At 40.6% G+C, this 25,922-nt stretch overlaps 1 protein-coding gene across 1 annotated transcript in view; it reads left to right on the top strand.

Annotated features, from left to right (window-relative positions):
• The window catches only part of LOC121178090 (interleukin-1 receptor accessory protein-like 1), a 201,905-nt gene that overhangs the window by 2,551 nt on the left and 173,432 nt on the right, over positions 1 to 25,922 (top strand). Inside the window, exon 2 of the mRNA XM_041032601.1 lies at positions 10,259 to 10,352. Within this exon, the coding sequence (XP_040888535.1) occupies positions 10,271 to 10,352 (82 nt within the window). The 5' untranslated portion in view covers positions 10,259 to 10,270. The remainder of the gene's footprint in view (positions 1 to 10,258; positions 10,353 to 25,922) is intronic.

Genomic DNA, 25,922 nt, shown 5'->3' with positions numbered 1-25,922 from the left:
GAAAATCCAATTCCTGTGAAGATGAGATTCCTCTTTCCCCATGCCTTGTTCCATTTTCCATCGTAGTCATTCGGCATCGATCTGGTCTTATTTTTTGTTGCAGCCATCATGTCATGAATTGACAAGTATGTAGTAGATCAGGTAGATTACAGCATGTCTGGGTATGCCACCTTGTCTGTACAAAGCAGAATGAAAACTACCAAAGGTGAATACCAAAAATTTCAATGTATCTATGCATTTTCAAGCTTCAAATAATATTTTCAGGCATTTTCCAGTCCTGGTTTTAGCTCTGTGTAGGTTAGGCCAGATTACAATAGGAAACCTGCTTTTTGGCTTGTGAACCCTTCAAAAAGAAGCTGTGTATAATGGTAACCTGGACATGGCAGGTTGCTGAAACCAAGCAGTCATTTCTTACCTCCCCAGTATTTTTTTATCAATAAACTATTTTTCAACAAGTTTTCCAGAAAATAGCTTATATCACTGCCATTTCTATCACTATTGGAACGTAGAATGATTTACAAATACATTTATAAACACCTGCCTCGTTGACTCACCCAGTCTAGCGCACAGCAGTCCATAACAGATGTCATTATTTACAGTTCTATAAACATAATGTATGTTATGTTATGTCAGGTGGGATAAAGAGTTCAACAAAGAATCACTCTCTGTCTCAGTCCTTGTATCCTTCTCATACGAATCACGATTAGTCCCTGATGAGAGACCAGGCTTTATGGAAAAAATAGATGGCCTTCAGAATTGGCCCCCGTTCACTGTGTGGTCCTTGTGTTCTCTGTGCACACGTCCATGCTGTTATTCACAGAGAGGAATCTGTGAACCCTTGCAAATGATTTTCATGGGCCACTTATTTTTTTTAGACCTTGATCTGAATGCCTTCATGTATGAATGTGAGTGGCTGCTGCTGCTATGCTAGCTTCATTAGTTTTATTTACTTTCTACATGTAATGGAATTCGTATCCCAACAGAGCAACACTTAATACCATTAAAAAGTGATTGTAATGACATAATTTCCAACTGTCTCTTTACATTTCTCTTGAGAAACATATGCAAGCCATTCTGCATATGCATGTGTGTCTTTGGGGGGGGGGTCAAAGCATGAAGTTGACCAGAATCAAATGCAATTTAAAAGCGTTTATTTTCTCATTTGGTACAGCAGAAAATAAAAGGACTCAGGGTCAGACACAGTGTTAGCTTGCCCTGGAGCTCAAATGCTGTGCTGGTCAATTGTAACACATTGTAAAATGAAGAAAGAGGCGATGAAATACTCGTGTTGCACTTCCTCTGATGAAACAGCCATCTGAGGCATGATCAATTACCTCAATACACAGTATTTTTCTTTCCTAGGGGCAAGTGACGTTTAAAATGAATGTTTTTTCCCCTTTTTAATCAGCAGTAGAATGAGAAGCCCATTGCTATAAGCAAGAGGACAGAATTATCATTTTCATCCTTTCTTTTCAGCCCCACTGTCATCGTGCCATGTCTGGAGGTGATCCTCTGAGGCCCATCCAGCCTAGAAAGATGAAGTTGATGTGTTTTAGATAGCTTTTAGAGAGATGTGGATAGAGGATGGAAATTGCATGCCAGGGGAAGCAAAATGAGCAATTTTTCCTCCCATTTCCCCTCCTCTCTTCATCGGATCTGTGCTTACTCATTCATGAAGGCTTTGTTGTGACATTCCATACGTTGGTGTGGAGATAAAAAATCACACAAAATAATAGTTGGCAGGAGAAAAGAAGAGAGACCCAGACCTTATTGTGCAAGCTAATGCATTTGCAGGATAACGGCATAGAGACTCAGCTTAAATGTGATCAAAACACTATAATAACTACCAATCTTTATTCACATTTCGACCAGTGTTTTAAGCTGCTGATGTTGAGATGTTCAGTAAGTTCAGTAGATCCTTCTACAAGCCCATTCTGGATAAGTCTGTCTACCAAGGCTGTTAAGTATTCGCTGAAAGAAAATGCTCAGCATGTTATTTGCAGCATCTACATGCGTGGGAACCATGGATGTAGCCTATTTGCATGCAATATATGAATGCATACATGGGTACCCTCGGTAGGACTCCTAACAGTGTTTGCACCAAAGTCTGCCCTCTGCGCCAGACAGGACCTTAAATAGAACAACCACATCAAGGGATTAATAGTGAGTGAAATCAAGGAGCGCTTCATTAGCAATCCTTCATTTGTTATTTGTCATTACCCACCACAGATGAGGCCCTATTTTCTACCAGTGCACAATATTTACGCCATATTTGAGGGCCAAATTTTAAGATGCTAAACACTCTACAGCTGTTTGTAATATAATGAGCCAGGACTGTACCATTCTGCTAAGTTTAAGCGTATGGTTATAGATGGTATTATAGTAGCACAGATGCACCTTTCCATACAGTGTGTTGGTGGTTTATTTTTGATCTATTTTATGTTGGTATGTACACACTGTATATTTTATTTTATTTTATTGTACAGTAGTATATACTCAGTGAGTATATTTATAGTGTTTTATAATGTTTTTCACTGTGTAGTGAACATTTTGGCACTGAAATGAATGATGAATCTGATTTATCTTATCACAGCAGCAATCATTCTCGTATAGACTGAGCTACAACCAGTGCCAGAAAGTTGTAGTTAACAAATTCTCCATTTTCTATCAGTCTATACATATTGTATATTGTGAGAGCTTTATGTTTTATACCAACATTAACAAGTATATAGGGTTTGATCCAGTTCAGTTACCTGTTGTGGCTGAGCTATGGAATCATCTATATACTCAAATGTAACATAAACGATAGTTTGGCTGATGATGGTAATAATTTAATGCTGCTAAAACACCCTTTGCTTTCCTACTGAGGGGGCTGCTGATGTGCCTTCGTCTCAGCCAGAGCGTGGCTCTGTTTCCCCCCTGCTGGACCAGACCCACAGAGACCGCCTCTCAACAGGGTTCTTGATTTATGGGCCACTTTACAAGAAGGGCCTGGGGACGCAGCACTGCTTGTCCTCCGATATTGAATCTCGGCTGCCTCGCATGGAGATGTGGGTCGTCTGTTATTGTGTGAGAGCTTATTTGCATTGCGCCGTTAAGCTCTCAGTTGTAACTACAACATGTCTGCTCACCTTAGCACTTAAGTTTATTTTTGCTTGCTGGGCTGTTTGGTTCAGACGTGTAAGGGACAGTTTCGGAGAAAATGTGCAGTGAAGCCAAGTATCTTTCACACTGACAGGTTTGTGTGTGTGTGTGTACTTTTGCAATCTGGTTATGAATCCTTGGAAAAAAGAAAATAATGTGTGTGTGTGTGTGTGTGTGTGTGTGTGTGTCTATAGGGAGTATAGGAAGTATAAAACAGTTCATTGTGTATTTCAATCAGATCATTTTAAAGCCACTTGCTGCACATCCATCATTCTGCCTTCATCATTGATGGAAGCTGATGAACTGTACTTTCAAGCAGTGTGCAAACCCAACACACAAGGTCAGATAAATTGACTTGACAATTTCGAACACATTGTTTGTTAAAAGAAGGACTTTGATTATTCTTTCAAAGGCTTTGTTTTTGTTTTGGGGTTTTTTGCGATCGCTGGATTGTACAGTTGTTCTGCTTAAGTTGATTCTTCCTAGTGGCTGATTTGATGAAAAAAAAAAATTTGCAAGATAAATGTTTAGCAGCCTTAATGATTATAGTTGCTTTAGGGTAGGCATTTATTAACTTGTGTTAATAATCTGACAATCCTCTTTCATTTCTCCTTAAATCAGCCCACAGTTCTGCTGCTTAGACAGACAGTATATTCAGCTGAAGCGATTTAGCAAACTACAAAATCTGCCAGGGCATTATTTCTCATTTTTGTAGGCTGTTACTTTCTACATTTTTATGGTTTAAGAACATTTATGCCAGACATTTAATTGGTTGCTACTCATGTTTCTCTTTAATCTGTAGAAAGCTGCCTTCCTGCTTCCAAATGAAAAAAAAAAAAGACATATCCAATGAAATCTTTTCCTACCGTTATACTATAAAATATGCAGTGTTTTTTTACTTTCTTAAAGTCAGAGGTCCTTGAAGAACTCAGGCTTTGATGCTCTCCAATGAATAGCATTAGCATACTGTAGAGTTAACTCGAGACTCTGCAGTTCAGCAGCAGCTCAGTCTCAGTGTCACAGATTTAAATTTAGGTGTTGAGTGAAAAAGTGTGTTAGAGGTTGTGTTTGAGAGAGATAAAGAGAGAAATGCTTCAGCCCGTGAATATCTCATCGTTGCCACTGGAAGTCTTAACCCTCGGCTTGATGAATTTTCATTTTATTTAGCAGTGGGAATGTTTCTCTGAAGTACACCTATTACTGCTATAGATATATGTTGCTAATGTTAGACTTCAGATAACCCTGCAGCATGAGGTTTTACAAGTGTCGTGCAGCAGCCACTGTAGCATGCTTCCTCCTGAGGTAAATCCTGTTTCAGACCTTGAACTCTGACCGTGTTTGAGATTTTGATTGACATCAGCAGTACAGATCAAGCCGGCAGGGAAAAAGACATGTGCTGGAGTTTAACTGACTTACTGGATTCTCTTACAAAAGTAACATTGAGAAAGACCTAATCCAAGTCAATCGACATGGTTTTTCTCACACAGCTGCATTAAGACTAAAGTACAAGTTTCTGGATGAGCCTGATATTTCTTTTTACCTTCACATAAGTGTGGCTGTTCTGATAGTATAAAAGGAGCAGATTGGCTTAAAAATGTGACTTTCAAAGTCTCTGTGCTGTCGTCTATAAGTGCTGTGTGATCTGGGAAGTTGATTGCCTGTAAACATGTTCATAAGACGGGTCTGTTTTGAGGCTGATAGCGTCCTTTCAAAGAGTAGTAAATGATCTGTGATGCAGCAATAGAGCAGGAGCTTCAGTATTAATTTAGCACTGTGTGAATCATCACTGTGCTATTTTGCTGTAAATCCATATCCATCAGAGTGAATTTACAACTTTTAGACAGTTTGAATTGCAGCTTTAGTGCCCATTACGTCTGTGAGCAAACAAACAACTCTTCGACACCCCTAATAATTGTCCGTGTTTTGAAAAATCAACATCTATTAACACTGGAAAATTTGCTGTGTAGATGCTACAAATTGGTTTAATCTTTTAAATCACATCAGCTTCTTTTTATAGATAGCTGTGGAGACAGTGAACTCCGTAAAACTCAGATATTAATCTCTATCATGTCAAAACGTGGATAGTTTGCAGTTACCAAAATATTCCCCAGTAATTTGCTTCTCTGTGTGTTTCAATGCTCTGCTGCTTGGCAACGTCTCATGATAGTGCCTCTCATGCCTCCTCCTCGTCCTCTCTTCTTCTCCCCGTTCTAGCGCTCATTCATCCTCTCTTCCCCTTTCACCTCTTCCTCTCAGTGATTCCAGCAGGCTCTCCCTCCGTCCTCTTACCACTGGCCTGGAATATCCAAAGAGAGAGCTCCGTTCATTTAATGTCATCCTTATTTCCCTGACAGCCAGGCAGGATAAAGAATCTAGTTAGCAGGCAGCTCAGGGAATGGGACTAAGAATTGGACGTGACTGCAAAGACAGTTTGTATGTGTGTGCACATTTGTGTGTGTCCATAGAATTCACTGAAAGTGTGTTTTGTCAACCTCACTGGCGGCTAACAACTCCCAAGACCAAAAATAAAAACTATAAATTATACATTATATACTGTATCTGCCATTTTTCACCTACAGAGAGTGGTTTCTGTCATTTCCCCGTTGAGGTCAAATGGCAAGCTAAAAGCTGAGTTAGATTTTAAGGCCAGTTGTTTATTTGGCCATTTGTTGAGTTCAACACTCCTCATTCCCATAGAGATATTAAATGAAGATTTAATAGATGTTAGGGAATTCTGCAGAGTAAGTGCATCACAGCAACAAAAGATTTTTTAAACCCAGAGGCAGAGAGGTTATTTTCAGGCAGTTTTTGTTGCTGCTGGTTTAATCTAAAACTGTCATTCCTGATATTTTAGATAACATGCATGACTGGCAGTGAATGCAAATTCAAACTGGCAATTAGTGATAAAGTAAGTATTGCTTTCATGTGTTCCTCACAACTTTGGAAGTTTTACTGATGTCCGTGCAACTTGTGCTGAAGTTGCAATGAAACAGAGCTAATAATTTTGAATCATGATGAAAATGAAGAGAGCACAATGTATTAAAACTGGATGTTTGCATAGAATATTGCGTATCGTCATAGTCAGGGGATTAAATATGTTACAAGGCAGCAACTCAGATATCCACAGTTTAACAAACCGTTTCTGAAACAGTTCTTTAAATGACACAAAGATGTTGTCCTGTATTTTATTCTCACCCCACAGAGACAAATTAGCAACCAGAAACACAGTATTGCATAATGTTTGTAAACACAGTGTGTATGTTTTATTGTTTCTTATTTATTTCTTCATTGTGCTCTTGATGATTTACGTGTTTTTTTTTTTTCACTCTGTCTCCAGGGAGGAAATTGACTGCGCATATTTTTATACTAACGCAGAAGAAACATTTATTTGCAGACAATTGCAGTGTTAAACATGTTTAGAGATGTTGATTACATACACTCCTCTCTCTCTTTCTTTCTTTCTTTCTCTCTCTCTCTCACTTCCTGCATGCATGTCAAGAACATGGAGGCTTGTGGTTACAGGGTTATTAGATAATCTAAAATGGAATAATTCAGTGAGCAGTGCACAGACTCGTGTGGGTGTATGTGTGCGTCAGCCAAGAGTGTAAGGGCTTGAAAAGTATTCCTCACAAATAGAAATGTTAATAACTCACCGAGCAGAGTACATATCAATTTTCCGACTGGAGGTAGGAGGAAGGGGGCAGAGGGGTGACATGGGGGAGAGGTGGTGGAGCGTCGCAGCTCTAATTAATTTTTTCATTTTCAATCTGGATATGTGATTCAAGGCATGTGACTCATAATGCTGCTTATGTTTAAGAGCTCAAATCAGAATTTAGTCAAAATCAGGGTTGCATAAAGAAATTTTGAGGCCTTTAAAGAAAACTGCTCTTCTACTGTTTCTTTGAAAGCATATAAAATAGAATCTTTTAGATTTTTTCTTTTTTAAGCCATTAGCAAGAAGATGAAATGACTCAACAAAGTTTTACACCTCAATTCCATCAAAATTTTGAGCCACCGACCTGAAATATTTTCCAAACAAGCAGGAGAGGTGTTGGTACAAAAATGGGTGTCTGTTATTGCTTCTTGCTGTCAGTTCCCATTGGTATCTGATGTGGGTAACATCCTACAAAGATATGAACAGTAATCCAGAAACATCAGATATGAGCAGTGGTTCAGAATTGAGCATGAGGGCCTTCAGTGTAAACAACCCGAGAAATTGTGTGACAGAGCAAGAGAGACTTGAAATGAGAGATCCGTATAAATCATCATCTCAATATCCATCCATCTGGCGAGCTGTAGTAAAGCAGTAAAGTCTCACTCGTCGATTGCTGAAATTGTTTGTGTGCGAGTGTGAGAGGGAGATGCATTCCTCAGGGCTAACTCCGATTCCCGAGAGTGTTGAGAGAGTGCCCCATTTCTCTTGCTGAACCCTCCTCGAAAGTAATTGAATTTTGGATGAATCCGCTGAGGAGGAAACACTGTCAGGGAGGGGAGAGAGTGGATGCTTGAGGAAAAAAACAATCAAAGAATGAGAGGCAGGTGACAGCACCTTTTGGATGAGCTTCTCTTTAAAGAATGGCACAGGGAGATGCTTGACAGGATAAGCTTTCATTGTGGGATTTTTAAGGGAGGACTATTTTTTTTGGAAGATTTCATATTTTCTGGACAACCAGTATCCATTCATTTGTTGAAGGGGGATAACTCTTCTTTCTTTTTTCTGCTCTATTGTGTTCTTGATCATATCTCTGACAGTTAGACAGCTGCACTGAATCTTTCACTTATCACTATCTAATAACCATGTGCCAAGAAGTAAAACGATAGTGACAATAACACATTGACACCCTTTTCTTGATCGCTGATAACAAATTGAGCAGTCACGTGCCGTTAGGACAAGCAAGGCAAGCCATGCTTGACCAGTTAAAGCTAAAAATAGATATCAATTAGAAGGATAGAAGTGTAAGTGATATCTCTCCTTACATCTCTGAACAACTTTCTGTCTCGTAAAAGATCGGATATCGACTGTTTGCATTCATTTTGAAATTTACTGCCCTCTTGCGGCCAAAGTAGAGCAGTCTCTGAACACTGTGATTAGAGATTACTGAGCTGTGGCACCTGGACCCTTCATTCTGAAGCGTTTTGAGAAGCTGGTGGTCCAGCATGTCAAAGATCCTGAACTAATGCTGCCTTTGGTGCAACCAGATCCACAGGATATCATTTCCACTCCACCCCCACACCTTAAAAATAACAGTACCTATGTCTGAATGTTGTTTGACAAGCTCCTCAGTCCTGGCCTCAGTACTACCTTATGTAATTGGATTTTGGACTTTCCCACCAACAGACCACAGACAGGTTGGATAGGCAGACACACTTCCACAAAATACTATGAAATACATGGACTGTACTGTGCTGCAGGTTTCCCCAAACTTCTACAGAGGGGTAATCAGTTCCAGGATATCAGTTATGAGGATTTAGTATGTGAAGTCTTATAGGGCAAATTATTATTTGATTTATCAGCAAAATAACTGGCAGATTCATTTATAATAAAAGTCATTATCAGTGGAAGGCCTGTAGTGAACTGTCTGAATATCTGGTTCCTCTTGATTTTTATGATTTTCTATTTTTGGTTTTATTGTTACTCTTCAAATCAATACCTTTAACCTAATGTGTGCCCATGAAAAATACATAAATAACACATTTCTAACTAACCTTGGGAGGAGAAAAAAAAATAAAGAGTGAGATCAGTGTCCTTGGAAATGGCTTTGTAAAACCTCACTTCTGGAGCCATTTTCCTCTCAGCGGCTGTACACTAGCTTATAGCAAAGCACTATGTCGTGTTTTCTTGGGCGATACTTGAATATATTTAATCCCATAATCCATGATGACATACTGTATTTGCTCATCAGTAAAGTCACTATCAACAAAAAAATTAATTACCCTACATCACAAGAGCACATTTTTAACCTTTTCCAGTGATAACAAGTGTTTGCTTTGATGTCTAGCAGGCCAGGATATCACCGTGAGCTGGAGGGATACCGAGCAGAACTGGTGATTCAGTCGTTTCCTATGTGTTCAAACCAAAGAAAGACCACAGCTTTTGTGCTAATGTTGCAGACTTGCACCCAACATGGAAAACTAATTAAAAAGATAAGATTTTTGTGTGGTGGCGTGTAGCTTTTCTGAGGTGGTATTGGTTGCAGGAAGCAAGGGCTGACGACAAAAGGCCTTTTGACAAGGAGAACATGGCAATGTCGCCATCTTTGGCTGCTGGCCAGTTTCGCATGCCTCTGTGAGTGTCTCAAGGGTTATTGTGGCTTTTCAGGGTTTCCCCTCAAAGGCTTTCTGATGCATCTTTGTGAAATCTATGTGAAGCATCTTTGTCGTGACTGAAATGCCGATGGAAACGTCCTTGTCGGCTACATTGGCATCCTGTCAAGCCATAACAGAAGTGGCACTTTTGCCTTTAGCAAGGAGGATCAATTAATAACTAAACAAAAAGAATTATACAGTTACATCAAGAGGTTCAACGAACAAGTGTATCAATGAGGAATATTCACAACCATTACTGTCAACACCATCTACAATTTTAGTAGTTCTCAGTTTATTAGGCCACATTCACTTTCATCCACCATCTCATGAAGCTATCTTGAACAATTTTGTTAACAGAGAGATATCCTGATTCCAGTGGGCACCTGATTATGTCATGTTGGTTGTGAGAGAAGTTGGATTAGTGTTGTAGGTAGTTGACAAAGCAGCAAAGTCAGGTTTGCCTTGATAAAGATGCATCTTGACAGTATCATCAACAGCCTCGCCCTGATTATACAGTAAGTCCCTGAAGAGACGCTGGTATAAATAAAGCAGGCAGACAAATGCTTTGGAGAACAGAATTTGCACATAGAGGTGCAGGATTTTTCCAGCTGACCTTAGGGCTCGTAAAAGTTCTTATTATTGGCTCTAAACTTGCAGGGTTTTTTTTTTTATTTTTTATTTTCAGGCTTTGATCAAGCATCTCCTGCCAAAATCATTATCTCTTCTGTTTTGATGTTATGGATGGTTTCAGTGTATTCACAGCTTGCCTCAGTGCAGAATAATAATGCAAGCTTTTGTTTCCTTGCAGGACGGGTAAAAAATGAAAGCTCCCATTCCTCTTCTGATCCTGCTTCATGCTGTTGTGGTCCATTGCCTGAAAGTGGTGTCGAAGAGAGGCTCGGGTAAGTCCTGTCTCCTAACCACAACTCCTGTGTCTTCCTTCTGTTCAAATGAAAGACAGTTATGAAAACAAGGGACAAATATAAATGTACTACAGCTACATTAATTGGCACAGATCAAATTTTTTTTTTTTTTTTTTTCTGGCCTGAAAGCACAAATCATTTTAATCATGGCCTTGTGCTGCTGTACTTGGAGACTCTGACCAGTTACGATGAAAAACAGAGCCGTCCTGTCTTTTGACAGCTTGATTTTTAAGTCCACAAACACTCAGAAATTCAATTTGAGGCCCAGCGCGTGATGATGGAATATGTCATTGTTGATCTTCGCTGATCAATTGCATGGTATAATCTTGTTTAATTTGTTGGAGAAGATTATAAGAACGCTGACTTGTTCTTGAGGGGTGTGTGACATATCGCTTTATCATATAACAAGAGAACCTATGATCTCTGTATAATCGTCTGTGGTCGTGTGTATAGTTGGTCAGTTATTAAACATAGTTGTTGCATTGATAACACATGCCTCTCCAAACTGAAGAATAATTACTTTCCACAGGAGTATAGACATAAGCTAGAAGAACATGTACTCTGGCTAACATGGAACATAAAGGGAGTCTTTTGCCAGCCGTTTTTTTCCACTATCCAGAGGCTGCTTGCGTCTGGGTTTTTACCCATGCATATTAGGCACAGGTGCAGGAATGGCCCAAGGCTCATCAAAGGGTTTTCTGCTTTTCCATCAGAAGTCCCCACGGGCTATCTCCGCGGATGCTTCACGAGCCATTGCCTGGGGCAAGGATTTGAAACGTGTCCACTGATAAATGAACACCCCATTCGAGCCAGACCCCCGTCCTTTGTTCCCTCTCTTTTAGATTGTACGGCTTTATTAGAAGCCATGCTGGTTGCAAGTTAGAGCACCATTGTAAAAAGGGAATCTGGGCAATGAAAGCCAGTTTGAAATTGCATTGCTTTCATTTTTATGGAACGGAAAGAAGCAGTGGGGGTGCGAAGGTGTGTATCCTGGAATGATAGCAGGTATATTTTCAGAGAAACGTTTTTTTGGGGTTAGGGCTCCTTCGTTTATGAGACAAAGCTGCAGTTTGTTTGGTCATATTTTTATAGCAGATTGAATAAAATCAGACGTATAATCTCATTTAAAACCTTAAACTTCTATTGCAGTATGGTTTAGTGACAAAATGTTACCTGGCACTAGTTACATGAGATATATTTTTCTGTGAAGAGTCCTCTTATGCAGGATCTTTACGAATATGTGACAGCTGAGGCTTTGGTTATGTCATGCAGTTGTTGAAGTTTACTAATTTTTGGTATCAGAGCCAGATACTTTGAAGTTTATTCTGCGTTATCTGCGCTATTTCATCAGGAAAATATGGAGATCTAGTTGGAACAGATTACACAAATTACTGATTGAATCTCTAATAAGACGAACTGAGCTGCTCAGACCTCTGTAAACACCTTTGTTAAAAGAAATTCACTGTAGACAATCAAACCTGTAAGTGTCAGCCCATTAAAGGAAATTAAATGGCTTGATTGACTCCCTCAGGGACAATGAATCCACTATCTCACTTGCTTTCCCTTTCACTGGGCTCACACTTACACACACAAATAAACTCACTCAAACTCTGGAGACCCATGTACAGTGCAGCATGTGCCCCGCTATTATCTGTAGATGATTAAATTCAAAACACCCCTCTTTGAGTAATGCTTTGTCTGCATTTGTACTCGGGGTGGAACGGTGCAAAAACATACAATGCATATCTGCCATACTAATCCTCAGCATGCATATGTAGGAGAACGTATCCATTTGTCCTCTGCTGTGGTTCCTCTTTGTTGGAATGCTGATATGGCCTGAATGGTTGGGCGAACAGAATAATTACATATATTTCTGCTTAATGCAGCACATCAAGTTAGATGTTAAAATAAAGCCCCATACTCGGATGCTCTTACAGTGTTGTATATTAGTCAGTGACGGTCAATCAGTGATGCTTTTTGAAACCCTGTGCCATTTGTTTGATGCTTAGACTGATACTACATAAAATCTGATTTGATTATTGTACAGTTTTGCACTGGCATTGTATGAATCCGTGTCATGTCATAGCTATATCTGTGAATAGTTATCTGTCTAATAAGCAAAATACATTACAAAACAGACCTGGGAATGCAAAGGAGATCATGTGTACATAGTTTTACTTTCTGGTTACAGCAGGAATTTGCTTGTAAATCAGTGTTGTTAGTTGTTTGTGGGGAGAATGCACATCACAGTTTATCAGATACGGAGTGAAGGCAGGAATCTGAAGATCAGAGAAGTGCACTTATCACCTTCCCAGTGGGAAATTCTGCATGGGGAAACTGAACCATCAAATCGGCCTGCAGCAAACACTTAACTACGGTGTGCTTCTTTCTGTAGAGTGTAACACTGCAGTTGTGTTGTAGGATTGTGGTGTAAATGTACTGCAAGGCCTGAAGTGTTCCTGGAAAAGAATAAGGTGGTAAATGCCAAACTGCTGACATTTAGAGGTGGAACGTTTCTAGAGCAGGTGTTTCAAAATTATGAAAATTTGGTCAATTTTCTGATCAAAAGTGAATTATATGTATATATGTTCTGGGTTTGAGTGATTCAAGGACAAACTCTAGCTTTGTTGGTTTGTTTCTGTTTTGCTTTTATCAGGTCCTGCTCTCTGAAAATGGGCTGTGGCTTTGTTATTGTCTTAAACACACAATCAACTCCCTTGTTGGCCACTTGTGCTAAGCTATACAATAGATGCTTGGAAGAGCAGTGCAAAAAATCCCTGAAAGTGCCCGTTTGGTTACTTTGCAGTGAGCTGGATGGAGCAGAATCCTCTCTCTGTGCCACACAGCTGCATTTTATTTGATATGAAATAGAAACTTGAGAGTTCATGTCAGGTCTCACTTTAGGCTCTCTAAAGTAATAACTATGCATTTATTCTTTTCTTCACCTCTGAACATGGATTACAATCAGAGTAAGAAGGAGCTTTGGAGGCTACGGAGAATGACTTGGCAGACCTGAATGCAGAATAAAGTGAAAAGGGCATGCACACGCATTGCAAAAGCGACTAAACAGGCTGAACATTACCTAAATACTGTAGTAGTTTTCTAAAATATTTCATGGGCATCACTATTCATCTGAATTACGCCTGAACTCCGCTGTGCCTACTTATCTTTGGTATTCAGTTTTACTTCATGCAGTTACCTCTGCTTCCCAGGCATCAGGGATTTACTGTTACGCTTAGGAGCAGTTTTACAGCATGTCTATTGACATGCTGTCTTGAGCATTGGACCTGTTTTCTTTTTGTCACAACGACCACAAGGCCAACATTTTAAATGAACTGTCTCTTTCTCTTCTGAGTGAATTTATTCAGTGAATTACCTCTTAGTCAATGCTTGATTCATTTTAGTTTGATTTATAAGAAAACAGAAAAAAATCCTTTATTAAGTCTCAGATCAACACAGCAGTTAGGAAACTATTCTGAAAAGGGGCTGTCAACAGTTTATATTGTTCATGGTTTATTTCTAATGAGGCAAAGCAGGGACAGCATCAATGTCAGCCGCTGACCGTTGGAAAACACAGGGACAGTAGCTCAGTCTATTCAGAACAGTCCTGTCATTTTCAAAAAACAAGCAGCTTTTCAGCTCTTCCGTCCACCAGCTGGTGGCCTCAGCATTTAAAGTTTAGTTGCTGCAGTGCAGGAAACATATCTGTTTTACATTCACTAAAAGTCGCCCCTTAACAAAACTGTTAACACGTGTCCCCCTGGTGAACGCTGATGACAGCTGTAGATTCATGATCATATTCTGTGACATTGATTGAGACGAATTTAGCCTCTCTCCTCCCCTCTGCTGTACAGTCATTAGTCCCCATTTCGTTGCCAGACATTGATGAGTCCCCAGACAAATGATGCTTACCTTTCCACAGTCTCCCAGTAATTCCAGCGATATATTACCCATAACACTCACTGTGAACGCATCGTTCTGTTAGTCATGCATATGTAAAAAGGTCCGACATGTGTTCCTGTTTGGAAATGGAATGCATGATCCCCTCTCTGCTTCTAGTTTATATTAAGGATGGTCCGAGGGCCTGGCTTGTCACTCTGATGAAGAGCAGCTGTAAATAAAACACGCCACCACAACAAGACCTTGGTTCCCATTAGAGAGCAGCCGCTCATCATCCGTCTCTCCCCGTGTATTTATCTACCGCCGCTACAGTAGGTCCACAACATATATTTTTTCCTCTCTCCGACGACTTCTTCTTTCTGTTCTTACCGGAGGAAGAATCAAGGACATCCTGACAGTCAATTAAATTTACCGTCTTCACACCGATCGCAGTGCATAACTCTGGGAGGATGTCAACATTAATACGTCAGTTAAAGGATAGAATCTTCCCCCCACATTAATGGGGCTACTCGCAGTTTGGCCAATAATGAGGCCCCTCTTAATTGCACAAGACAGTGATTCCTAACAGGGGACGTCAGCGCACAGCACAAATTCAATTATGAAAAGCCACTTGACTTTGTAATTGATATTAGAGGACGTTAAATATGGCAGGAGGCTGTCAGCAAGAACTTTGAGGGAGAGAAGGGGCACAGCAACGGTGACCCTTTCTCCTGTGTAAATGTTTTACTCAGGAAAACTACTGAATGTCTGATAATTCTTGCAAAGGTAATAAAAATTGCATTAATATTTATATAGAAGTGCCATCAGATTGGTTATACACAACTTGCTGTTTTCAGTGATAACAGTTTGGGATGTAAAGGCTCAAGATTAGGTTTAAAAACTTTTCTAAAAGAAATCCGGGAAACTTCCGATTAGATTGAAAACTGAAAGCTGAAATTCCAGCTCTCTCACCGTCCCTCTCTCTCCGTCTCTCTCTCTCTCTCACACACACACAGAGGCACACATCCGTGCATACCCGCGGTTCATCTTCCCTCAGTCAATACCACATACCTGCCACAAATGTTGAATGATTGCCTCCACTGCACCGCCCGTTCATAGCAGGGGAGATTGATCACACACATGATATTAGAAATGAAATGGCTTGCCACATGGAGTTGTTTTCCCTCCCGCTGCTTGGAGAAGGAGAGGGAGAGAAGCCACTCAACAAGTGTGCCAGATATAGGCCTCTTGACAACTAGGGTTACTATGGATATGTGTTCCAGTTTGGAGACACACGGCACAGCCCTCCGTGTGAGATGGATGACGATCAATCACCTGATTTATGAGCAAAATGGTCTCTCTGTGGCCTGTTTCCTGACCTGTAATAATGTTACAACACCACAGCAATTGAGAAAAATGCCAGGAAAGGGTGTAGAGGGCTAGAGGGCTCTGTGAAGATGTAGTGTGTGGGTGTAGTTTGAGGTGTTTAAAGCTCAAGTACATCGTCTGCTTCTTTGTGGATCAAAGATGTATCCAATTACAGCTATTTCTATTTATTAGATGGGTTTGGATTTAAGGAATTAACTGCAGAAAAATGTCACCCATAGGCGTATGAAACCCCTCGGCTGATTGGATTTGGGTTTTCTGAAATCCTGATTTGGGAAATCGGGTGGAAGTGTGGGTGGAGCTAATAAGGGCGGACACCTGTCAATCAAGCAGATATGCCCGCAAACACTCTTGGAAGAGAAAAACAATTCTGCTGATCTATAAAAAAATTTGCTCTTTAATATTTGTCACTTTACTGTAAACCCTTTTGTCTCTGTCAGCGTCCTATAGGAAAGATGACTCAGTTTTTCCAGTCGTCTGATTGGTCAGTACTTGGTTTTGATCTGATCCTCTGAAGTTAACATGCTCCGGAGCAGGTCAGCTGTGCAGCATAGGTTACCATGGTGATCTGCCCTGCTTAAAAATGAGATTTTGTGGTATCAAGGTAGAGCCTGAGCTTAGCTATCCTGTATGTTACTCCAGTTCCTTTTGCAACCTCAGACAGGGATTCATACTTTGCTCCTTTAAAATTGCCTCAAGTTTTGATTGTAAATATTCTTTTTTAGTGTTAAAATTTTTTATATGCACGCAAACTGTGATTAGTACTTCAAGCTTTCTCTCATCTTTATTTGTTGTGCTTTTCTCTATCAGTTCATCATCTTGGAACCTCAACTGTCTGCGGGCATTCACCATTAAATATAATATATTGCATTATCTCCATTTTAATATTTCTCTCCGAAAGATAATACGTTAGTTTCAGGCTCTCTTAGCAAATTATGCAGCCCACTTTAACAGCTGGGGCGTTTGGTACCAATTTGAGAGATTATATGTGTGGATGATAATGAGCTTTAGTCCAAAAGAGGATTTAAACATGGAGAAGGCTGGCCACTGCTTAATTTAAGAAAATCTGGCTCTCAGGTTTAAGGAAGAGGACTTTGTGGGAAATAAAACTCCCTAAAGAAAAAAAAAAGAGAAGAACAGTGAAAATGAAAAGTAAATAAGTAACATTTGTAATAAGGTTAGGGCAATTTGGACATAAACAGCAATGGTCCCGGAAATTATTTTAATTCCTCTTGACTGCTCGGCCCTCACGACGCTGAGCCACAGGGGGAAATGAAGCTGTAGTTTCTCAGTACTATGCAAATCGCCTGGAGGCAGCAATGGGACTGTACCCAAAAATATCGCACATTTTAACCTGGGGGTGCACTGCATGATTAATCCATGTGGGTACTCCCCCTCATTCCGTGTCGCCTCTTGCCTGCATGTATCTGTCTATCTAGCAACCTCTGCACAATTTTTGTGTATTTATGTTTATGTGTGTCATTTCCCACTTCGGTCACATTTGAAATGGCAGCCTGCTCCTTTTAGTTCCTCTCCAAAATAAAGAAAGGTCTTTCATCTCTGTGGTGCTGCTGTCCCTTCTGATCTTTCTGCCATTTCTCTCTGTCACCTTGCCTGTCTTTATGTTTCACCTAACATCTCTCCTCAACCTCCTGTGCAAAGGAAGTGATGGTTATTGCTGCCAATGATTGGCGACTTTCTCCTGGAGGCCAGACAGCGTCACTGGGGAGTTGGATAGATGTCTCAGAATAATTAAAGCAATACCCTTAAGACTAATCCCATAATCATCATTAGACTTTAACTTGTTTCAGCTAAGAGGCCATTTAACCAAAGAAACCTGTTTTACTTTTATATGAAATGCTTTATGCAGCAGCATCTGTAATTTCTCTTTGTAGGTCTAATTTAAAAATAGTACCTCTCATAATATGTAGACCGGAAACTAAATTCTATGCTTTGCCTTTAAATTACACACCTGCAGTATCTGTTTGAGTGGAGTAAGATTGGGCTAAATGATAGCTCACATTCCTCTTTGATAAAAGGTCTAGCTTTAGAAGCGAGCGCAGACTGTCCTCCTGTTAAAAACACCAAGTATGGAGCTTTTTTTTTCCGTCATTTGTGGAAATCGGACAAACTGGTAATTTGATTTCCACTTGTCTCAGCCTTTGCAATCTCAGACATTCATTTCTTTTTTTCCCAGTGTTGCGACTCTTAGAGTACATTGGTTTTCTATTGATTGTAGCACTAACTTAGTTTTGGGCTGATGCAACTCAGTTAAGTTTGATTTCTGAGGGGAGGTTCATTGATTTGCATGGCATCATTGTCTCTTGTCATTTTCCAACTTTATCAGCCTCTGTAATTGGCGTCATACATCACCTACTGGCATTCCAGATTACAGTACAGGGATTTTAACAGGAGAACCAACCTAAAAAGCAATATGTCTCTGAACGATGTTTGTATGCAGAATTACATTTCAAATAAAACATTTAAGGAAGAAAAAACTAATATACCAACCACTATATCACACTTAAAATGTATTTTCCCCCCTTCTTATGAAGAGCATGCATTATTTTTTAGCCATCTGTGTAGAGCATAATGCATTGTATATCCAAAGAGTTATTGCTTTGCTCAGGGACTGTTTGTCATGATTGATGGCTTGGGACAAAAGATGAGATTTTCATCTTTTTTTCCGCACGTCTGTCACTCTTAGATACACAGTGCTTAATCTGCACTGTTTTATTGCCATAACAACATACTGTATATATCAGTTTGGGGAGGATTCTCTCCCTGTGCAAGAATGATAGGGAAGGTTTGTTTGTACTGTATTTAAGGCAATGGGATGAACGATAAGTAAATTAACTGAAGGAAGACTTACAGTGCAGGGACTACAGCTTTCTCATGCACTTAATCATGCACTGAGCAGGAATATGGATTATAGACAACTGTTCAATACAGTAATGAGTATGATTTTTTCACAAACTGAAGGTTAGTGAATGGAATTATCCTTAAACAGCACATGCTTGTACAATCACTTTGAGTGTTGACACAACAAGATTGATCCCCCAAGCCAACATTCATTCACTTTTTTTTGATTAGTTCTTATTAATAATCTCCCATGGGGACGTGATGTGCACATGTGACATCCACTTCCTTTTAAATCAGTTTTTAAAATTCTCAAAAATCTGAGTGAGATCAGTCTCACGAATTTTCTGTTCCCCTCCATCTGACCTTGTAAACCAATTATTAGTTGTAAGGACTGCACTATATAAAGACGGCAGATAATGTCACTGGATGGGAAGTTTGTGGCCTTTTCCTGCCTTCAGTGTCACCGTTGTGAAAGAAACTGCATGAATTGCGATTTTTAATTAGCCTACCCCGCGCAACGAGGCTGTGGTCACTTGAGAGGTGAAGTTTTGTGAATGCAGGAAGTCTCCCAACAACGTAGCATTTGATGAGGCTGTCAAGCTCTCTCGCGTCAGCCAGGCACTCAGCGTGTGGCCTTTCTCAATGCTCCTTTATTGGAAAGTTTGAACACATCCTCTCTCACTGTGTTCATTCCCTGTTCACAGTCTTCCCGTCGCTCAATGACAGCTAAGAACAAAAAACACTACTCTCTTGTTCTCTTTGTACGTTTTCTTTCCTTTCGTTTTTCCTTTTTTCCCCATTCTTTTTTTAGTCAAACTGGGATTGGTCAAAGCACAATCAACCTATTTCTGCAACAAGCAGAGGCGCATTGAATCCTCACAGGTCTCAAGGGAGTCCTGCCAAGTTTGGGGCTTTTCAGTTTTCCTTTTTTTTTTGTAAGGGAGAAAGGATGTAAGCTCACTCGCCGAGGAGTACGCCTTTGTTGGTTGCAGGAGACTGACGCACTGCAGGAGTTTTGGAAACAAACCAGGTTGACTCTATTCTCCAGGCCCTGGCTGCTTTTCTCACCACTGTTCTTTACTCTGAAGATACAAGCAGGTCCCATTCAAATCTTGCTGCTTAGCATTTTTATTATAATTAGCAGGGAATTACCTGGTACAACTCCACCCCCATACCCCCCCCCCATAGGAGAGTATGTCATTTAATCCAAAACTTAAGCTCCTATTGTTTGGGGAGAGAAATGCAACTTTAATTAAGACGCACCAAATTTGTTTTTTTTTTTTAATTCAGCTCAACTATTCCCCGTAAGCCCGCCTTGTAATTTCTTTTGGCGTGATTTACAATGAAGTTCCGTCACATATTTCCCTGTCATGTTTATTGCTCGTGTTTGATGTGGTGCATGGTTGAAATATTTAAGGCTGCTTATTTACAATCCTCCAGGGCCCAAAAAATGGTAGAAGATGGCAGCTGATTTCCCTGCAGTGCAATGATCAATAAATTCTACATATTAATTAAGTTCCACTGTCATCTCCAAGGCTTCTCCCAGGGTTAAGCCTCCTTCTGGTCTCTTATCAGCCAATCACAGTGCGGCGTGGCACTGCACAGCCTCCCCCACAGCTCCTCTGCATTCATGAAACAAACATGCACGGAGGGACTGCATCAGGAGTGTGTGTTTCTCAGTGAGCCATGAGGGGAAAGAGAGGGGGCATCATCATCTGTAATTTACAAGAAGTATTTTGCATTTATTTCTTTTTATGTGACATATAGTGGCGGCTCTGTAAATGTGAAAAGTTCTCAGCTGTGGATCGAACAGCCATGAAAATGCTTTTACGGCCCCGGTGGCCTTCTAAAACGATTAGATTCTATTAACGTGTGAAATGTAAATAAAAGAGATTGAGAACATGGCAGATTTCAGTCCTGGGGATACGCACAGTTTGCTTCTAATCTCTTTTTCTTAGAGCTAAAAAGAGGAGTTTAAAAGAGAAGAGACATGTAGAGGGAGTGACTGTCATTACAGAAGGAGCCTCTTAAGTTGAAACAACACAAAATTTCTGGTTGGAGGCGGTTGAAGTCCTGTAGATTTTGCCTTCATTGTGACAGTACAGAGGCTGCAGCATCCAAAGAGCTTCAAATCTCTATTAGCATCTTCTGCTAACTGAGAGGCACTACAGATGTTAGTGGGCGTTGCATCCCTGAATCCTGCCAGTAGCCAAGCAACACGGCACGCCACAACCCCACAGTCCCTAGTGTTTCTGCGCTCTCAGCACATCCTCACATACATTCTCGCTCTCTCCGAAACTGGATTAGAAATTCAGCCTTTGCCCGTGCTGTGCGTGTGATCTTTCTAGAGGGTAATTAAACTGTTTCTGCGCCATTCAGCCTCTCACAGAAGTTGAGACCTGCGTCTATCATCTGACATCAAAAACACTTAAAATAAATTGCTGTATAAAAATCCAATGTTCAGGCATCCAATTAAGTTTGATTCTTGAAATGTTAGCCTGTGAGCATGTGTAATGAGGCCCGTAGCTTTACTGTGAAGTCTGCTAGCTGCTGTTTGACAAAAGATGTTTTTTTTTTCTCCCTTTCGTTCACATAGAGCCTAATGAGTGGTGGAGATGCTATCGTTTCCCATCAATGAATCAGATGATGGAAGAGACAGATCAAATAGCTTGATGAATGATTAACACCCCCTTTGCAAGGCCGCTGACCTTACAGTTTTCTCCACACCTGCAAAGACAATTAATTAAAAGGGACGAAGGTGATTATTTCTTGGCAGTCTCCAAGCTGTTGAATTTACTTGTAGAACTACAGCTTATTTGTCCAGGTTTAATGAAAACACACCTGGCAAAACAGCTGCGAAAACGCATAACAAAGCAAAAACAGTTTATGGCGCTATGCTGTTTTGATTTTTGACAAGTCATCTGTCCCAGTTCCAGCCCCGATACACTCCAGTTCAATTCCAAAATGAAAGTATCCAAATCCCATTCCAGCACCTTTCATTTGCTTAGCATTGAAATTCAAATATGGCCTGATTATAATGTTTAATGTGCATGCCACCCTCAGCGATTTTAAAAGCGTGTGATATAGGCATGAAAAGGGCCTCCTTTTGCTGTTTGCAACGCTCTCTAAGGCTCTCTGTCGCTTTTTTGTACACCAAGTGCCTGGTCTTGAAAAACACAAGGACAGCTAAGGATTATGGTTCTGTATGCGTCTTTCTTTGCCTTTAATATGCAAATAGAAGATTAGCTTTGGAAGGAAACTGTTTGGCATGGGAGTTATTTTACCAGGAGGTGATGCTAACCATTCACACCTTTTTTTTTTTTTGTTTATTTATTTATTTATTTTCCCCACCGTTCTCAGGATCAGACTTAACCATTTCAGCAGAAAACAGCATCCAGAGAGCTAAGCAGGGGCATTGAGGACACACGTATATACATATCAGGAAACGCTCAGCTCTCATAAAAGCAGAGTCATGTAGCCTATAGAGCAGAAAATTACAAATTACAGCTGCTACATACAAGCAAAATACAAGGTTTCAGTAACATGACTCAGTATTATGAATTTAAGTCAGAGGCATGTGTCAGTATTTCATTTGAACCACATGGCAAAATTTAAATGATGACTCTGTCTGCATGGCTCAGGCACATCAAACAAAATAAGAAAACTACATCTCTGCAATTCATAGCAAAAGCCAAATGCAGCCGAGTAAATGACTTTGGTATTACACTGTCAGAAAACCATTTCAAATGTGCCATGGGAAGCAATTCCAGCATTTCTTTTGATCTCCAGTGCGGAGGGGAGGAGGAAGGATTAGGAAACATTTCATATCATGGAATTGTGATCCCGGCATTAGAGCTATACAATGTGCATGCAATGTCAACATCTATAATTGAGTGATTTAAATGACCTAATTTTTGCGTGTGGGCTACCTCTATAGTTGCAGCTGTGTCAGTACGTTTAACCCCTTCAGAACACGCTTGAGAGTTACTAATGATGGATCCAAGCACCCATCTAGAACATCATCTCGAGGTTGCTGCTTTTCTGCCTCCTCTAGGCGTGTTTGTTTAGTGACCCTAAACTCTGCTCACCCATGTGAACAGGAGGTGAAGTGACTTCCACACTCAGTGCTGTCGAACACATAGATAGAAGCATGATAATACACAGTCAACACTTTCCAAGACGAAGTCCGTCAACTATTTTTTTAAATTGTGAAACTAAGTAAATTGAATTTAGATCGAAAGCTCACCATCCTTATTAAATCAGCATTCAAGCTATACACACCCCTGTTGTATGGAATATTGATTGTGCACACACACACACACACACACACAAACATGTTGAGACAGTGAGGTGCAGATTATCCAATCAAAGTCCATGCTGACCGTGTACAATTGATCAGAGTACATTTGCTTGGGGCTGACAACCCAGTGGGCATTCATGGATTCTCTGACCGGCTCAGAGGGGGGTTAAGGATTATTGACTGTGGAGTAAAGGAAATAGAGAAATCTGCAGAGTAGAGTCACCAAATAATTGGATTAAACAAACAAATTAGCGTGCTGAATGTGTCATCAGGACAATGAAGCGCCCCAAACACTTTCTTGGTGGACTGTTTATGCCACTGAATTGGCTGTTTGCACAACTGGAAGATTAATGCTCCAGCAATGACCTTGAGTGATGGTCGAGATTTTTGTCTTTATTTATTTTTGATTAATCAAACATCATATGAAAAAAAGCACTTCGATAAAAACAGTACAACCATGTTAAATAAATGTTAAACAAAACAATAGTCCTCCTGCCCACACATGAGATTTTTGTCACTGTTAACTTAAAGGGAGACGTGACAGTTATCTCTCCTTGCCTTTCACACGACTTTCCCTCTCCTAATTGATCACTGTGTGGACATTTTTCCCACAGAGTTTTCGTGCGCACATCCACCCCTAATGACTTTAGCATAAAGGACATTCTTGCCTTTCAGTCTCTCTCTAAGTCCATCAGTGAATCCAAATGTTGCCAGTCTGTGTGTTTGGTGAGCCAGGGAAATGGCTCTGTTTTATATGTTTCTTGACCTCTTTCAGGCCTACAGAATGGAGTCAGTGTGTGCCTGGGCGGCCTAATTGGGTTGACAGCGCAGTGTCTTGCCTCTTGCTCACATCCATGACATCCAGCTCTTTGACAGAGCGGCCTGCCTCCGCAGTCCTTTAGCTGTCAAAGGTAGTAGCACTTCAGTGAATGTTTGAACAAGCGGCCATAGACGCCTCAACGCTGTTGACTTCACCAAATGCCTTTTGAGTGTTTGCATTTTTATTGTTGAGTTGTAAACACTTACAGACAAAACCAACAGTGGATGAAATGTGGCTCAGAGTTAATGAATAGATTTTAATGGACACTCTAGGAATGTGTTTGTTAATTTTCTGTCACCGTGCGCGTGTGTGGTTTTAATGAAGCTGAATGAATTGTGCATCGGGTTGCTGGTGCGTGCAGTGCGATTATGTTGAATATGTTCTCTCTGTTGTGTAGTGCCAACAGTTTAAACATGGCTGTGGAGGAGGAGAAATGGTGTGGTGGATGCAGGAAGGGCAAAGGGAGGCAGAGGCAAAGTGGAAAGTACATGAGGCCAGGCTTCATGAATTCATTTCCCCTCTCTCCTGTGTCAGGGGGACCTCGTCTGAACCCATTACGGTGGTAACAAGGTGACAGGGAGCAGTCTTGCCACGAGTTTTGGCCTCCGGAGCTGTCTGGCTACCCGTCTATATTAATTAAGGGAGAGGATGAAAGTGTGAGATATGGGGACACTGTTAGACAAAAACGTTTAACTAGATGCCCCGAATAAGGACAGAGTTTCACTCTCTCTCAAATGAGTTTACAGCTTCGAGGTGGAGCTAAATAGACAGAGATTCATGCTGAGATCCTGATTCTCCTAGGTAAGAGAGGTATACAAATCACACCACAGGCACTCAGCAGATCATGAATTATTAAGAGCCTGTTATGTCTGTCATGTTGAATTTTTTACGGTTAGCCAGATTGACCATTCTCATTCTCTAGATCCATTTCCTGTACACATTATTCAAAGGCCTGGTCACCGTAGCCTTCCAAAATAATGTCCTTTGTCAACCTTTCATGGATGGACAGATGGACAGAATGAAAATGTTTGACATGTTTGTCAAATGGGAAGCCTCTTTCTCCTCCCAGTCTCCCCTCTGCTGTGGGAAAAGAGGCGTCATCTTTCTGCAGGGGAAATGGCATTGGCGAAGTTCACAAGGAGAGCGTTTTTAGTGCAAAGTAAGTGGGCGATCAGGAGATGTCATCAATTCCAATGCATGCCAGTTGCCACGGAAACAGAAGTAGAGAGGCTTTTCTCAAGGATCCTGTTAAACATTTAGAGTGTGCAGGGCCCAGAGAGAGAGAGAGAGAGAGACAGAGAGAGAAAAGAAAGAGTAGAAAATGTGTTGTGGACAATTGTCCATCTCTTCATCCGTATTTTTCTCTTTGTGTAATGTAGATTATGTGGGTAAATTTGCACGACTGGTTTTAACTCAAAGGTTTCATTTCTATTAACCAAGCAACACAGTCGGAAGTGATGAAATTATACAGCTCACAAACCTCCAATTTACCTAAAGGCATCATTTTTACGGTACAGTTGAATCTGCTAACTCTGCCAATATCTCCCTAACACCTAAAGCAGAGCTGAGGTGCTTTTCAATAGAATTTGAATTGTAATGGTGCAATTTCTTCATCTTAATAACCACTTACTGTGTGTAAGACAAATTCTTTTTAGATTAATGAAAAGGTTGATTACACACATTCTTATTAGGGGTTCCTACCAGTTTTGACAAACAAAACAGCATTCATTCAGTTATTCTTATATTTGCATGTGAGCACAAAGTGTGAGACGGTACTGGAATGCACCCAGCCACCCAGCTTGGACTTTATCTGTACAAGTGACCAAAACTGTGGCTGAGGTTGGCACAAAAGCACAACAGCTGAGTAGCGCCTCCTGATCGAGGAGCTCTTCTCCAGTGGTAATCTCCCAGCAGACAGGCCCTAAATGGGAAAGGGCTCCTTGCGGTAACGACGTGGGCTCAGCAGATAGGAGCTCTGTGTAATTCCTGTTAATTACTGTCCAGGAGGCGATAAGACCTGGTTGGAGAGGCTAAGAGAAGAGATAAGGAGGATCAGGGAATCGCCTGAAGGATTTTCCACCCCTTGGGCAAAAACAGTCCAGTTGTGCAGAAATAGTCTAAAGTTTGAATCTGCCTGAAGTAGTTGTTGTCCTTTCTTCACCAACTGGACTTTTGCACATAGTGTGCGTTTTGACACCAGTTAAAGCGCAGTGGTAGTGGATGAACTGGAGGTTTTATTTGTTAAGGATTATCCAGTATGTGGATATTGTGGGTATGTGCAAGGTGCAGCAACGTTTCATAG

This window comes from Toxotes jaculatrix, chromosome 24, assembly GCF_017976425.1.
Source record: "Toxotes jaculatrix isolate fToxJac2 chromosome 24, fToxJac2.pri, whole genome shotgun sequence".
NCBI classification, from domain to species: Eukaryota; Metazoa; Chordata; class Actinopteri; family Toxotidae; genus Toxotes; species Toxotes jaculatrix.
The sequence above is the reverse complement of the archived record's forward strand: the minus strand, read 5'-3'. Positions and strand labels throughout refer to the sequence as shown.